Raw genomic sequence first — 16,892 nt, forward strand, 5'->3', positions numbered from 1 at the left:
AGTTTTGGTATATTTAAAATATACTACTGTGACTGAACAACTTGCACGACGTTTAGTAGAACATATATCTGTGCTCTTCTTTTGAATGGGATCGCTAAATTATAAACAACTATGTTAACGTCTACCTGTTTGTTGTAGAGGATGGAATAATTTGAAAATAAAGTTGAGAATACTAGTGCAAGACGTAATGATGAAGACCCAGGCAGCACGTAGATTTCTCCAAATACGTATTGCCTACACTTGCAAAACGGTCCTAAAACGTGTTCTTGCAAAACAGTCATCGCATGCTGTTATTGCATGGTGTGTTTGATGCAAAGTGCTTCTAAAGTAACTAATAACAGATACAGTAGTATGTTTCTTTAATTTGGTTTTAATTTGTGTCTTTCCTTTTTCTCAACGGTTACGATTATATTTCACATCAGAAAAGGCAGCACTTTTCCATACACGCCTCCTATTTCTTGGATTCTGCCGGGTACAGCTCAATATATTCATTATTTACTTTCAACTACACCCCTTGTCAACTTTCTGCTTTCTGATAATCCGCGCTAGACAACTGCAGCTCTCACTTTACCAGTAAAGCTGGGTTACCTGGGGTTGTCACTCTGAACCATAAATTGTTTTCACACCACACCCCCTCTGGCCTTTCCCCTCCTCCCTTTTTGTTGAAGGTCCAATGATCGCAGCTTGCATAAAAAGTAGACTGAGCCAGAAGCTTCACAAGCACAGTACTGTGAGAGTTGTTCACACGGTTTAAGGCTACAGAAAAAGCGGCTTGAATCTGAAGTACAAATAATTGTCTGCTGTGTCATCTAACAAGTGGATAACATACAATTGGTTTCTAACTCTTGGATTTGCACGCCTATTGATTTTTTAACGGAAGGTTTTGTTGGTTCATATCCTTGGAAATATATATTTTTTTTAACACATTAAGAAATGCTAAAAGTTGCTGGACGTCTGTGAAAGTTTCGATGGAAACTTCTATTATGAGAAGGTGAAACTTCAAGTATGGGCTTTCTGTAAATTATGGATTGAACCCATATTATAAGCAGTTTGTGAAAGAAGACTGTTACACTATAAGGTGACCTTTCAGGCATTTTGATCTGATTCATTTCATACGACAGACATCGACAACAACCTTTATAATATTTCCAGGTCTTGCTTCGAGGATAGTGGGGCGGGATATGGAGTTACTATTGCCATAGCCTTAGTTTTATTTTATTCTACAGATTCGTCATATTTATTTCTGCAGAAACACGCTTTATTGTACAATATTTTAAACTTCGACATTCACCTTTGGAATACAATCATGAACTTTATTCTGAATTTACTACATGCTGTTTTGGCTGCCCTTCTATATATTTCAACTGTAAAGGTAAGGACTCTTTAAATTTTCATTAGATAAGAAAATAGTAATATTGTTAATCTTCCAATAATGAAACAGATTGTCCTTGGAAATTTCCTAGTAGGTCATACTTTAAAACAATCAGACTTAGCATTTTACATAAACTTTACCGTGAAATGAAATGCTGACGTTGAGGAGTTTTGTTTGTAAATTCAGTGAATTCGTGTGAATTATTTACTTTTTGAGGAAAAACGTTGCAGTCTTAATTCTAGTAATAGTAGCAACGATCTTCCCAGCCACATAAACTGTTGTTTCTTAAAGGCACAGTAACAATTTGTAATGTCAAATTTTGTATCAGCCAGGTCTGCACGTGACGTGACTATTAATCTAAATCCAAACTATACTGAATAAAAAAGTGTGTGTGTGTGTGTGTGTGTGTGTGTGTGTGTGTGTGTGTGTGTGTGTGTGTGTGTGTATATATATATATATATATATATATATATATATATATATATATATATATATATATGGCAATCTTAAGAAAACCTGTTTCTACTACTTTTATTTTAAAGTATTTCGAGCATAATAATAATATAACGGATAATGCTGACAATAGAACGTTTTTCTCACAACGGTGTAGTGGGCTACATAGTCTATCTGATTCATTCAGATTTACTGTCCAATTAAAAAAAAAAAAAAACAAACAAACAAACAAACAAACAAAAAACTTTTGAATGTTATTAAAATGAAACTACAAGTCAACTAACTGTACATGAATGGAAATGGTTTTGCAGTAAATTAGACATTTCCATAGAGACCGACCAGACTTGGGGGTGGAATACTACAACAACTATGTGATGGCTGGTCTCATTCATTCATACGCCTTTGCCACAGACAATAGTTTACTATCGTTCCTAAAAAGAAAATACACAAGAACATAAACTAACAATCTTTTAGGATAACGTAATATTAATTGGACCATATGTTTTTTAAATATATAGACCTTCTATGAGATATCTAACAGCAATAACGAGCAGTCCACAAATGGGAACTTTCCACAATAATAAAATAATTTCAGAAAATCAACAAAGACACAGAAAAATATACAGCTTGGATAACATCCTTTTTTATGAAGTATAGTTTATTTATTTCCACACTATTTTAATGATTTCACTGTGCCATACGTTTGCACCCAGTTACAGTCATTAAAGTTGGAACTAAGGAACTGCGTGCTTTTAAGTCACAAAAACTAAATATGTGCAAAAAAAAAAAAAAAAAAAAAAAAAAACTGCTGACTAAATTCATTGACACGTCTTTAGACAAAGATGCGTGAAGCCATTCCAAAGTAATGAAAAAAAAAATGCAGTGCCAACTTTTCATTCGACCCAAGTGAAAGGCATTTTTTATTATTAGTGTTATAGCCAGGTAGCAGGTCAAATGGTGCAGAGAAAGCTATGTTACTTTTATAAAGTAACACCTATATAATATATATTATCAATTAATTAAACGTCAAGTTTATCTTAAAGTTTGGCATTATATAATAAGAGTTCCACGTTAGAAAAAAAAAAAAAAAAGTAGGTAAAAAAAAAAAAATGCATGCAAAACGCCTTTTAAAATGAACTGCGGTAATATACACACACTCTCACACAGACACACACACACACACACACACACACACACACACACACACACACACTTTACATTATTGTGGGTACAGTAGCAGCAGCACTAGTGCCGAGTTACTGAGTTTAAAATACTGTGCAGTACTATGGATTCTAAAATCTAATTTAAGAGAACTATCGTAGGATAATATCTATTAGTACGCATCTGCCAATATACGAGTTTTGACTGTTGATATTTTTCACAGACTGCTCACATATCCGGAGATGGAGAGAGGAAACCTAATGAAGGTAAAACTTTCTTCTTGTTAGTAGGTATTATGACCGTCTTCGGGACCTCTGATTTGACTGAAGGGAATGGAATGGGAAGAAGAGGCAGAGGCCACAGATTTAGTAATGCCCGACTTTTACTGCCATCTTCTGGACACATACCGAATAGGTTTTGGAAGTCGGTAGGATTAGGTGACGTTTTAAATGAAAGTGCTTTTTGCAAGAATTGGGGGAGGTAGGAGTCGAAACGTTTGTTGGATTTTAGGTGCACATGGCAGCCGTTCTCTAAAAATCAGTTTATAGTCCAATATTACTAACACTGAAGACTCGATTAGATTTGTTTTGCTAAAGTAACACTCTTGGTTGACCGTTATAAAAGTCATAATGTTCCAAGTGTGCTTCCAAATTATACTCGCCAAATCGTTTGGCCAGAAGCAACTCTCAGAATGCACTTTCAGGTTTTTTTTTTTCTGTGATGTAAAGCCAGGCTTAACCATTTACAGAAGCAAAAGCAGAACAAACAGAGGGACATGTTATCAGGTTGAAAAGAGACTGACACCTGGCACATTTTTGACAATTCAAATAACAGATCTGTGTATTTAAAAGTGTATAACCTTCAACGTGATATCACAGATGTTCACGGTGATATGAAATTAAAACAATGAATGATTATTCTGCCTAATTGTCCATATCACCCTTCTACTTATTAAAACAATACTAAAATGCCCTGTTATCAGAAAAAAAACACACTCTTAGCCCTGGCATTGATGTAAAAAAGTTAGGAAAACATGTCATGTGATTTTATGTTTTAACAATGTGGTCAGTTTGCAAGGTGGCAAATACATTAGTTTAAAAGGTAAAACACTTGTAAGAGGAGCATTCCAGGGTGCAGCAGACTTTGCTGATTATATGTTCTTTAAATTAGTTAGAGGTCTTTTTTGAGGTCTGAGATAACATCATACTGCTGAAAGCAATACCAGAAGTTTACAAAGTGGCGTAGTTGAAAGATTAGTTTAGATTTAAGAAACTAACCTACTGTCAGCACGGTTTAATAATGAAGGGATGGTGTACAGACATCTTGAGTTGTATTGGAATCGATTTTGTGGAACACTGTAGCTTTAGTTTACGAATTGTCAAAATAAACCCAAGTTCATATGATTGTAATAATTGTTCTGGAAGAACTGAAAAACGATGACACTGTATACATGATTATTATTTACATTAAACCAACAGTCTTGTATGTACACTGGGCCAAACTAACTGTTTTATTACACCCATAGGTAGTAATTGCTCAGACTCTGAGGAGAGAATATCCCTTATTTATTTAGTTATTTATTTTTTTACAAAGATGCTTCTTTTGCACAATAACAAGGCAGAATGCTAAATCTACAATTAGATTGTTATATAATACTATGAGTGATGTCCTCTTGCTGTAGACTGATAATGAAACACACAAAAAAAGATTTAAAAAGTAGACCTACCTAAAATGACATTTAGTTAAATATTCACTGAGGTCTGACCTGATGCGAATCAAATCGAATGAAGTCAAAAGACAAAAACATGCTCAGGAGTCAGAAACAGGCATTGAAAATATAATACTTGTCTACTGTCAAATGGTAAATCTTCTTTTACGTTACACCTTTAATTTACTTTTTTCAGATATTGATAACCAAGCTGAAAGTATAAATAGTTTAAAAAACCAGCAGTCTATCCAAGAACCTTAGGCATTAGTTTCAGTTTTATGCAACTGAATTGGCAGTAGACCTTCACAAATTATCCACTTTTTCTCTACTTTTTATAGGCCTATTATTGAAAACAGTATAGACATTTTAAGGCATTCCCCAAAATAAATTCAGGTAACTATTATGTTACTGTATTTTTTATTAAGAATATCTTTGTATTTTTTATTTTTTTTGTAATATGTAAACAGTTATTCTTGGCTATTAAACTGTAAACAGGTATTACAGAAATTATTCATATTTGCATTAGTGCTGGGACAAATATCTGAATATTTGAGCAAATATTACATATATTTAATATTAAATACTAAAGTAAACTTTATGTGCTATTTATTTTGCGAATAAAGAAAACATTTAACTTGAACTGCTTTTTGGTATCCTTTGTTTTGTAGTTAATTCACTGGGGTAAAGTAAGGCCTAGACAATGTATTCTTTACTCCTGGGATATTTTTCTACTTTAGCGTGTTACTTTTTTTGTGTTGATCAGGGGCAAAAACTCCTAATTAAATCCGTTTTGATTCCATGTTGTAACACAATAAAATGTGGAAAAGTCCAAGTGGGGATAAATACTTTTGAGAGCCACTGTATGTATGTGTATATATATATATACACACACACAATGAGTGAATATACTGTGTGTGTGTGTATGTGTGTATATATATATATATATATATATATATATATATATATATATATATATATATATACTACATACATACATACATACATACATACATACATACATACATACACACGGTATATTCATTGTGTTGAAAAAGGGATATTTTCTCTGCCTTGCATTAGCAGTAAACTAGTTATGTATTTCATGCATTTGCCTTTGTCAATTTGTATACCTGTTATATGATCCTGTGTCAAACCTGTATTGTTTATGCTGAATATTTTTTTTATTTTTTATTTTTTAAAAGGTAAAAGTGAAAGTTATTAACAAATAATCTCAAAACTTTTTTTTTTCTTCTTTATTTGCAGTTATTACGTTTTTGGAGGTCTACGAGAGAAGCTATTGTCGGACAATAGAGACCTTAGTAGACATCTTCCAGGAGTATCCTGATGAAGTAGAGTACATTTTCAAGCCTTCGTGCGTACCAGTCATGAGATGCGCAGGCTGCTGTAGTGATGAAAGTTTAGAGTGTGTCCCAAAAGAAACGCACAATGTAACTATGGAGGTAAGGACTGAAAGTTTGCTAAATTAATACTTCATGGTTTTGTTTACTTGAGACCACCAAAGCAAATTAGCTTGTAGCCACCTAGAGCCCCCACCCCCCGCCCCACACACACACCTTGACAATTCAAGTCTTAGGTTATTTTTATAATAAGAATTGTAATATACTGAATGAGATAAGAAGTGATTTTCTATTGTTACTTAGTACATGTAGTATTTTAGTTTGATCTTATGGATGATTGTGGGGCCTACTGTATGTCAAATGAGCTTTGCTTCATCTCAATCCAGTTTCACATGGAGAGTCTGATAACAGTTTCTGAGAAGAGAAAAACGTAATGTTAATGGACGCTGAACAACTCTCTTGCATTTCACAGAGAAGGAACCATTGCGCCCCATGATTTTCTAACTAACTATGGTGTCTACATGTTTGTATTTACAACTGATACACCAGAGGTGGGCTGCATAAATCCTATGGCCACATTCAAATGAGGTTTTCTGAGAGAATAACTCCCCTTTCCGTATATTTTAGCCACTGTTGAAGGGAAATGCCAACTCCACCTAGTATTGCAAGTCCTAGTAAAACTGGTTATTAAAGCTTAAAACGGAAGCCACAGATAAATCAAAATGCTTTACTGCTGGAAATATTATACCAGATTTGTTCATGTGAATGCCTGAGGGGCCATATTTAGAGGTGAGAGCTATGGAAAAAAGAGCAAGAGCTTAGATAATACTTTGCTGCTGTCTACATAAAACTCAAAGTCTTTTCTTCTTTTCCTTTCTTAGATAATGAAAATCAAACCGCATCATAGTCAACATATAGGAATGATGAGTTTCACAGAGCATAGTACATGTGAATGCAGGTAAGACACGTTCACAATACCAGGGTCGTTTTAGCATAATAAACATTTAGAATTATGAATTGGAATATGCCTTGTAGCCTCATTGTCTTATATATATATATATATATATATATATATATGTGTGTGTGTGTGTGTGTATAATGTATGTATATATATATATATATATATATATATATATATATATATATATATATATATATATATATATATATATATATATATATATATATATATATATATATATATATATATATATATAATTATTTTTTTTTTGTTCACAGACCAAAGAAAGATGTCAAAGAAAAAAAAGAAAAGTAAGTAAAAGGTTATTATGTCATTCATTTTTGGGGGGGGGGGGGTAGGGTAGAGGATTCACAGCATATAATATACATGTATCTATTAAGACTTGCGTCTTCATACTACAGAAGAGGCAATATACGCAAGCAATTATGAAAATTTACTCCAAAGATTTGAGTGTATATTTAAAATACATTTTCCAAAAAATGTTGTCAGAAGTGAAGTATCTTTTGTTTTGAAAAAGATATGATATATAATAATATAACCTGGTGTAAATGTTATCACTGTAAATTCTCTTAACCTGTGAATAGTATGTATTTGCATTCCTTTTTAAACAAGCACTCATCTATGAATATTTTAATGGCATTTGGAAAATTAGATGACATTATGTGGGGTTACTATAGTCGGTTCATTAACCAAAAGAAAAGGCCAGCTCTTTCTTTCGTTTGTTAAAGTGTGTTTTTGGTATGACAGACTAGTCCGATCTGACTTATAATCTCAGCGAATCACAATAAAATGGATGCTGATACCAACTGTTGAAATCAAACTGTGTCATTATAAATTATTTGCGTAAAACCACTGTGTCTCAATTTTTTATTCAAAGGGTTACTTGTGATTTGCTAAAATAGAAGTATTAAAAACATAAACAAAGACTAGCTAAGGCATTTTTTGCATGATATAGGTTATGATATTGAACAGTGTTCGTTCCCAACAGTTCTACATAGTTAGAAGGATAGCAAAAATGCACGTTGATTAAGTGTAGTGCAACATACTTGATTACACTGGTTTAAGACAAGAGTTCTGGTTTAGTTTGGAAGACTGAGATATTATTGCTGAACTTGTTTGACTAGAATAATGGATCTGATGGCCCCTGTCCTATTTTGAACTTGAATAAAATTGCCCACTGAAAACAATGTACCCAGAATGCACCACAGTTATAAGAGGTAGATCTGTAAATGTCATGTTTATGGCACTGTACATTAACATAACTTATTGAAACCATCTTTAGTCAATCTTAATTTATTTGCATAAGCAAAAGGGCATTACATAGAATACATTAAACATTGCAGTGTTATATGGGCATGACATGGAATATACAGCAGATTTTCTTTGCTATGTTAAGTGAAAGCTTTCATTGGGATGTTAGTAATCCAGCTCAGGTCAAAAGTGAGTTCACAATTTGGTAGAATTGTCAATCTCTGAATGGCAGGGTTGAGATGCGCTCACAAAGCAATAGCACCTGTCCACACTGTGCCTGACTGTAGCTAGTTTTCTCAGCTTTCATAAACATTAAATTAAATTTAAAATAAACAGGTCTAAGTATTGATAGTAACTATGGTTATATATTGTATGTTCACCCTTTGTGTATTCTAACTAAGCCACTGACACATTGTACTGTACAGATGTATGTATGTGAAAGATGAGCTTAAAAAAAAAAAAAAAAAAAAAAAAAAAACTGTCCTATACATTGTAGATGTTTGCGTTCTTTTTATTTTCCAGAAAACCCAGGAAAGGCAAGGGCAAAGGTCTTAAAAGAAAAATAAAGAAAAACAGAGACAAAAAGCCCAACTTGTATGTCAGCTGTTCATTTTCTACGCCACAATTGCACTTGAGTGTTTCACTCTTGATTATTAAGTTAATTTGGGAGGAGGTTATTTATTTCCTATAATTCACCCTTCATTGGTTTGATGCTTTAATACACTGGGTTACAGTATGGCTTTAATCACTAGGCTATGTTTGTAGCACTTTGGTTCATAAAGTGAACATAGAAGATACTGACATCACTGATCATGGCTTCTTCTTATTTTAAATTAATATGGTGAACAATACTAATCACACACAGTTGTTAGAATCACATTTGTTGATGTATTATTCTCTACAGATGTCCTTGTCTGTGTCTGGTGATTTGTGCAAACCATATTTCTTCTATCCCATCCAGATATTTTGTTACAGATGTAGGACTTAAACTGGAGCTAGTAATTTTTGTAACCTTTTTATTTGTTGGATTTTTCTTTTTTAAAAAATATTGGCACACAGTAGATGTTGAGGATGTAATTCTTTATATAGAACTAAATAGTAGGGATTGAATTAAGTATGCAATCCTTGGTTTACAAACTAAAAGATGTCTTACAAAATACATATTTCAGAGAGCATGATGCCACAAATGTCACTTAAAGGTCAAATATTTTATGTTGCACAATAATATAATTTTGTTTTCTCATGGAAAACCTTCCCCCAACATCTTTTGACTAAAGCAAAATGCCATTTATCGATGTTGAAATCTTTGGTATCTTCATGTCTACAGACATTAGACCTTCTTGTAGTTGGCTATTTTTTGTCGAAATACACCAGACAATCAGACATATTAGATTCTAACACTTTTATTTTTCCAATTCAGCATATTGTTTTTTTAATGAATGTTATAGAATAGCATCTTCAGACCCCCAAATAAAGTATATGGAAATATACAAAATGAATGCCAATAGCAAGGTCTGAACAGGAAAACTACTCATGTGAAAGGAAGGCTTTCAGATATAGCAATTAAACTGACTGTAAAGTTATTTCAATTACATTGTATAATAATAATGGAATTGTATTTTTACTTGGATTGTGAAATACAATAATGCATTAAAAGATACTGCATCTTTAAGGACAGAATATGTTGAGTTTTATTTAGTTGTGTATGTTAAGGAGTGTTCTCACTGACAGAGCCATCTTTTTAAACAAAATTTCCATTTGGCATGAGAGCAGACAATTGATTTGGTACATGTACATAAGAACATAAGAAAAGTTTGAGAACGAGAAAAGGCCATTTGGCCCATCAGGCTCGTCCCTTGTTAGCAGACCATTTCCCCCTACTGGGAAGAAGCTGGTCCAACTTGTATTGAAAGTCACTAAAGGTCTTTTTAAAAATGAATTTGAATGTACAAAAGCCTACAAGCACATAACAAATGATTCTTGTGTTTGTTATATTTCTACAGATAAAATATACACATGATCATATCGTTCTAAGTATATAGTTCATACAATGGTTTCTCTAAGAAACTCATTGTATGAACTTTGATAGTATTTTATATCTGTGATTCCCCCCAGAGTCATGCGTGGGTCTGATTTTTATGACTAACTTCCGACCCAGACCCGCTACTACAGAACATGACCCAAACCCGCTGCACCACCATCTTCTTACCTGCGACCCGACCCACTTTAATAGACCTGCAACCTGACCCAAACCCATTCACCACAGATTGAGTTTATTCAATAGGCTATACAGCATGATAGCTTTCTCTAGTGGTCTGCATATATTTTAATATCGTAACATCTTAATTATCTATACTTACGTTACTGTAAAATACCTGTCTATTTCTTTTGTGCCACCAGTTGAAAGGGAGCTACACCTGTGCTTTCATAGAGATGTACCAGTTTTGTGGTTGTCATTCACAAAAACATAATGACAGGTTTTACGAGCAATGAATCCAGTTGCATGTTCATGATTTTCGTTCACTATGATTCCAAAAGAATTCCATACTTCTGATTTACTTCTCAAACTATTATCCACTACATGATATAAACAGTATGCTATCTTTTATTTTACCTTGTTCACAGGCATTTTTTTTTTTTCATTTAGTCATCTCCAATTTTTTACCCTGGTTTTCTCCCCAATTTAGTGTGCCCAATTGTTATCTGTATCCTTGGCCCACTGCTTGCAACCTCCTACTTGGGGAATGGAGGTTGGAGCACGTGTCCTCCAAAACATGCTCCTGCTAATCCGTCATTTTTTGCACTGTGGATCCACAGCGAGGCCACCAGACCTATAATGCTGGAGGACAAATCAGATCTGGAGGCTCCACTTATTGGCCACAGGGGTTGCTGATGTGTGGTGAGCCGTGGAGTCCCCTGCTGATCTAAGCCCTCCCTGCTTGGGCAATGCTCGGCCAATTGTGCGCCACCCCCTGGGAGCTCCCGGTCACGGTCGGCTGTGACATAGCCTGGACTTGAACCTGCGATCCCCAGGCTATAGGGCACATCCTTGCAGTGCACCTTTGTTGGATACGTCACCTGGGAGCCCCCTGTCCACAGGCATTTTTAATATTACCAAGCAGGCATGGTAAAGGATCTTGCGATGGATCAAACAAGCGAGAACAACACTGCTTAGTCAACAGACTCTTCCCTAATAGCCTCCTCCTTTAGTGCAGGAAATACCGGTACATTTACCTTCATGTACGTTAATAGGGAAAGGGGTACAGACAAGCACGCTGAAAGGATAGAAAACGTTTTTGTTTTTTGTATGTCACCCGCAGGTACCCAAACTAATGCAGGACTCTGATTCCCTCTATATATTTATAATAATCCCTTTCCCAGTGTATTATTAGGTGGCTACACAATTACCCTGATATACATGATGTAAATACAACATTGAATATGAACATTATTTTGGTTCATAGTCTCATGGGTGGGGTTGTTGGTGTTTTGCTGCTTAATAGATATGGCCTTTGTTGAATATGTTTGCTACTAATTTATCAGGAAATGTATGCTTTTTTTATTTGCAAGCCAGTTTATTGCCCCAGAGGTTCCATGCTGGGAAAACATGCACTTTAGCTTTTTAAAAATAAATATGCACAAATATAAACTGTCCATTTCACTGTGCTAAAGCATGCTGAAATATTGTAAACACCTTTTATTGTGTTCTATACATTTTATTCAGTTCTTGAAATTCCCAAATCATGGCTTAACAAAACAAAATTGCTCCTACTCACAGATTGGAATTTAGCATAGCTGCACTGAATTCTGAAATCATAAAACTATGACAGACCCTTTTCCTTTGCAGTGACAGTTCACTGATAGAACGTCCACCAGATACAACAGTTATTTCTGTTTAATTTATTTTAAAAAGCTAAAAACAAAATGGTGTGAGGCACTTTCAATCATCTTTTGGTTTATAAGAATGGCTTTGTTAACCTCTTTAGTTAACACTTGGTAGGAAATGTATTCTTTGTGCTGTCTGCCTCGTGGAGGTGGTGTGCTTGATGTTAAGGGGGTGTATTGCATGTGTTTCTCTCTCTCTCTCTGCTAAAGCGCTGTAGCTTAGACCTCTTTTTCCTTTTTTGCCTTTTTTCAGCCACTGTGAGCCTTGCTCAGAGAGAAGAAAACACTTGTTTGTACAGGATCCACACACCTGTAAATGTTCCTGCAAATTCACACATTTGCGTTGCAAGTCCAGGCAGCTTGAGTTAAACGAAAGAACTTGCAGGTTTGTTACTAAAAACAAAAACTTGATGACAAAAATTCTAAAAGCTTGCTTTTTGCCATCATGTAGATATTATGTGTCTGTTATATGTTTTGGGCATTGAAGCTGTTTGTTTGTTTGTTTGTTTAGTATTAACAAGGATCACTTTTGTTGCCTGTCTGTTTGTAGTGAGCATTCACAATCTGTGGAATCCTCACAACAATATCCAAAAGCTTGCTTCACCCTAACACCTGCTGTCAGTTTCTTGCTTTAGAATTTCCAATACTACCAGGTTTAAAGGAGGGTGTAATGAGATTATTAAAAAGAAATTGGAACTCCTATTATTTGGAGCCAGCAGATAACTACTAATATGTGTATTTTGTTTACAGCCACCCCACAAATGTAACTATGACTCTATAATACATTCACTTGGAAAAATCTGACCCCAGGTACATAATATCATATACCTGAAGCAACTGGGATGGCTTTACAGATATTATGACTAATATAGGTCATGTGATCGTGTTTCAGTAGCCGCACAGAATAAGCTATCTACTGCAAGTGATCAAGAGACCGATACTTGCTTTTAATATAAATGTGATGGCTCCCTAAGGTATCCAATACTATAATTCAACATGTATGAACCTGTTTTGTGAATTGCATGTTTTAGAATTGTCAAAGGGTGACTGTGTTTGCCTACAGCTGTGAGTTTTAATGTTATATAAACAGTTTATAACACACATGCTTGTAACAACAAGTTGCTGGAGTACCTTTAAATCTGGTAGAAGTTGGACTTCCTTTTGTTTGTCTTCTGCATTGCTGTTTACTTTTCTTTCTTAAAATGTTCAGTAGCCCTGGTGACAAAGTGGGTTTGAAAGCTGTGGTATTTAATCTATAGGCACAAAAGCTTATGGAAAATTATAAAATGTAATGGTTAGTTGTCTCACAAACGCATGCACACACACACACGCACACCAAATATTGATTATATAATGCATACTGTGTAAGGATTACCTCAGGTGATATACATTTGAGTAATAAATTAATAATTGTTGCATTTGCTCCAAATCTTTCTGTTTGTCTAATACCCTATGGGGGACATGTATCAAGCTTTTGCGATGGCATTAAGGCCATAGTGCCAAGTTTAGGCCGACCTTAAAATGGCCCTGTATGTATCATGATACTTTTGGCAAGTTAAGGCCGTGTTAGCACCGCCAAAATGCGCTCCACCATGCAATGCGCTTCGCCTCTCATTAGCCATGTATTTTTTGGCATGTCAAGCCTTAATTATATGCATGGGCATATTGTAGCTGGAGTTCATTTGTAAATGAGTCTGTCTGTGATATTAAAATTTGATTTATGTAGTGGCAGATCAGCTGCGCCAGCCCATATAGGGTCCACAAATAAGACCCATTTCAAATTGATATTACTTGGGCGAAAAGAAAAAGTCAGAAAGCAGCTGATAGGAAAGAGCATTATGGCAGCAGTCATAACATATTTCTTATGACAGAGAGTACAGGCTCCTAACCTTCCTGAACAACCTGGGACTAAGAGGGAGAGTACTGAGAAGGGAGAGCATTCAGGGTCCGCATTCCCCTTTATGATCTTCCTGAGGATAAAATTATCGCTCGATATCGGCTATTTCATTATGTACAATTGTTTGTATTCGTCATATAATAAACTTGGTTCACTGAGTCATCCTTTTCATTATGTATATTTGGTTTTATCTGTCAAATAATAATAATAATATAAAGTCAAGACACTTTGTCAGCATGGTTAATTTCTGTCTCTCCAGATGAGCTACCTGGACTTTAGTGGGTTAAAACATGTACATTTTATTCAAAACACAGGTTAGCCCATTTTGAACTGTCATTTCTGCCTCTCCAAATGACCGACCTATTGTTCAGTGAGGTAGTCCATTTGGAGGGGAGGCACTATTTTTCAGATTTGTCTGTTAATCTGCTCTACCCGTAGCATTTTAATGTGGAAGCTTATGCCTTTCCTCTGTTAATACATTGGGGTCAAATTTGTGCCATGGCAGAACTCTAATTTCCACTCCACCAATTTAGCGCTGCGTTGGTCGACCTTAATACATGTCCCCCTATTATCCCTATTAGTACAGGTCATTTTTGCTTGCTTCTCAGCCTAGAGTATGTGTCTGCTTGTGCTATGGGCATTAATCAGATGGTTAAGGGAAGTGGAGCACTTGTTGATCTCCATAATAAATGTCACTTGAAGGTTGTGGTTGTGACAAGTCTAACCACTTTCTAATTTTACATTCTAGGTGTGAAAAGCCAAGATGAGAGGAAGTTAAAATGGACATGACATGAAGGATATACATAGCACAGCACTTTGAATTCTGATCCTTTTTTTTCCTTTGGAAAAGCATTCCCTGGAAACATTGTTGAAAAAAAAAATCATCCTGTTGTATATTTTCAAAATATTAATATATAATTAAAATAATGAATTGTTTTGCTGCTAAAAAAATACCAGTCATCCTGGGTGGATGACTTTTTTTTTTTTTTTATATGACAAATTTAAATGTTTTTCACTGGATGCAGTCAGTCTGCTGTGGATATAGACAACAGAATGAGAACTCTACGAGCAAAAGAATAACAGAACGTCAACGCGAACAGAGTGCCTGAGAATGTTCAACGATTCTTCTGAACTCTTTGATGAATAGCTTCTTTTGTGTGGGAAATATAATACACCAAAATGCTTTGTGAGGCCTACATTAAACCCCTCAAAGGTCCAAAGGAAGTGTTTGAACATGGAACTCCGTTTAGATGTCACTTCCTGCTTTATTCTGGTCCTAACCAGGAGGGTGGAATCTGGGCTAAGAACTACTTTCACGAAAGAAGGCTGTAACAACTAACTAAAGATAGGACAGAAAGAAAATATTTAAAGGGATATTAATTATGGGTAGATATGGATACATTTTGACATTTCTTGATTCTTTAGTCAGAGAAGGGCCTTTTACTTTTTAGTAGCAAACTAAGCCCTTCTATAACCATTAGCTTCGAAATGATTATTTTCCAAAGAAAGCCTTTCACACACTATTGAATTATTTAAAAAAGCAACATCTGTATTTGCATATTTAATATCCCTTTTGTAGTAGACAATTTACACAGATAATTTATAATTTAGATAATATTCAGTATTCTTTGTGTACATATTTAATTTCATCTTATTTATATGCAGTGTTAATATATATATATATTTTTTTTTTGTTAAGGTAGGGTCACCCACTTCTTAGTTATACATGAGCTTAAACATTCCTGAACACAATTTCAGTTTCTTTTTTACACTAATAGTGATGTTTTGTTTTTTTTGTTTTTTTTTTCCCCTAAACCAATGCATAATGTTGCCCCAAAAGCAAAAAAGACAATTTTTGTAATAAAACAGTTAATAAATGATCTAATGGCAGTGTTACAAAGTCACATTGAATACTGGTATACTGCCTGTTCAAACTGTATATGCTGCACACTGAAAAATTATAAGCTGCCTACTACAACTGCTAACACTGTATAGTGAAATTGCATACACTGCATGTTGTGTGTCAGCTATTTCAGTGTATAGTGCATGCAAGTTTGGCATCTATCAGTAGTCTATGCATTTTTACTTGGTCTGAGCTGTGCCTCAAATGGTAGCTCATAATAAACACTACTTTCTACTGGCAGTAAACCGAAACAGCTATTCTGTACAGCCATATTTTTAGCATATTTTGTCACATTAATATATTTATTGGTGCTCTACGTGGTAAATGTTTTAAATATTAACACATATTTTTAGTAAATGTTATTCTGTACCTAGTAAACTTATTTATTTTTAAAGCATCATTTTTGTATTAAAAAAAAAAAAGTGAATATCTGTTTGTAGGTCTATCTTTTAAAAATGTGTCTGAAATATTGTTATTTACTGGTATTATTAATTTGCTTATAAAGCATATTTCAGACGAACTATTACAATGCTGTAAAATATTATGTATACATTACATAGCAAAGATTGGACAATGCTGCCAATGTGGGATACTTTTACGAGTAAATCTAAAAAAAATGGGCCTCTCGAAAATATACCAATTAACTGTACTTTAATTATTTTTTTACATACAGAGGTAAAACTATAAGGGATGTTTGAAAATTGTTTTATTCAGTCAGAAAGTTCGTCTACTTGACTGCAGAACTTGTGACTAAGGGGTCTATCTTAATGATCGAAACAGGTGGATCTGATATTGCACATCTATAACGCAATATTGTCCCTGCTGGTGATTCCCCCAATGTTCATTTAATAACCTCCTTCTTAACATCACTAGATGCTGAAGACACTAAAACAGGACATTAAAATTGGGTCATAATAGAGAA

General features: G+C 34.5%; 1 protein-coding gene across 3 annotated transcripts; it reads left to right on the forward strand.

Annotated features, from left to right (window-relative positions):
• Window positions 1-668: 668 nt before the first annotated feature.
• Window positions 669-16,376, forward strand: LOC121315991 (vascular endothelial growth factor A-like). 3 transcript variants are annotated; one of them, XM_041250652.1, is made up of 8 exons: window positions 679-1,372; window positions 3,210-3,252; window positions 5,958-6,154; window positions 6,934-7,010; window positions 7,292-7,324; window positions 8,808-8,879; window positions 12,424-12,555; window positions 14,816-16,375. In XM_041250652.1, exons 1-8 carry the CDS (start codon window positions 1,307-1,309, stop codon window positions 14,832-14,834), a joined length of 639 nt encoding a protein of 212 aa, XP_041106586.1. In that variant the 5' UTR covers window positions 679-1,306; the 3' UTR covers window positions 14,835-16,375. The 3 variants fall into 3 exon arrangements, with proteins under 3 accessions (XP_041106588.1, XP_041106586.1, XP_041106587.1); XM_041250653.1 differs by lacking the exon at window positions 8,808-8,879 and having other exon boundaries at window positions 683-1,372; window positions 14,816-16,374; XM_041250654.1 differs by lacking the exons at window positions 8,808-8,879; window positions 12,424-12,555 and having other exon boundaries at window positions 669-1,372; window positions 14,816-16,376.
• Window positions 16,377-16,892: the final 516 nt, after the last annotated feature.

Source organism: Polyodon spathula, chromosome 5 (genome assembly GCF_017654505.1).
Source record: "Polyodon spathula isolate WHYD16114869_AA chromosome 5, ASM1765450v1, whole genome shotgun sequence".
In the NCBI taxonomy this organism is placed as follows: domain Eukaryota; kingdom Metazoa; phylum Chordata; class Actinopteri; order Acipenseriformes; family Polyodontidae; genus Polyodon; species Polyodon spathula.

Coding starts and splice junctions, on each gene's coding strand:
- LOC121315991 (XM_041250652.1), top strand. CDS start 1,307: ATGAACTTTATTCTGAATTTACTACATGCTGTTTTGGCTGCCCTTCTA. Junction 6,155..6,933: donor CGCACAATGTAACTATGGAG/GTAAGGACTGAA, acceptor TTCCTTTCTTAG/ATAATGAAAATCAAACCGCA. Junction 7,325..8,807: donor GTCAAAGAAAAAAAAGAAAA/GTAAGTAAAAGG, acceptor TTTATTTTCCAG/AAAACCCAGGAAAGGCAAGG.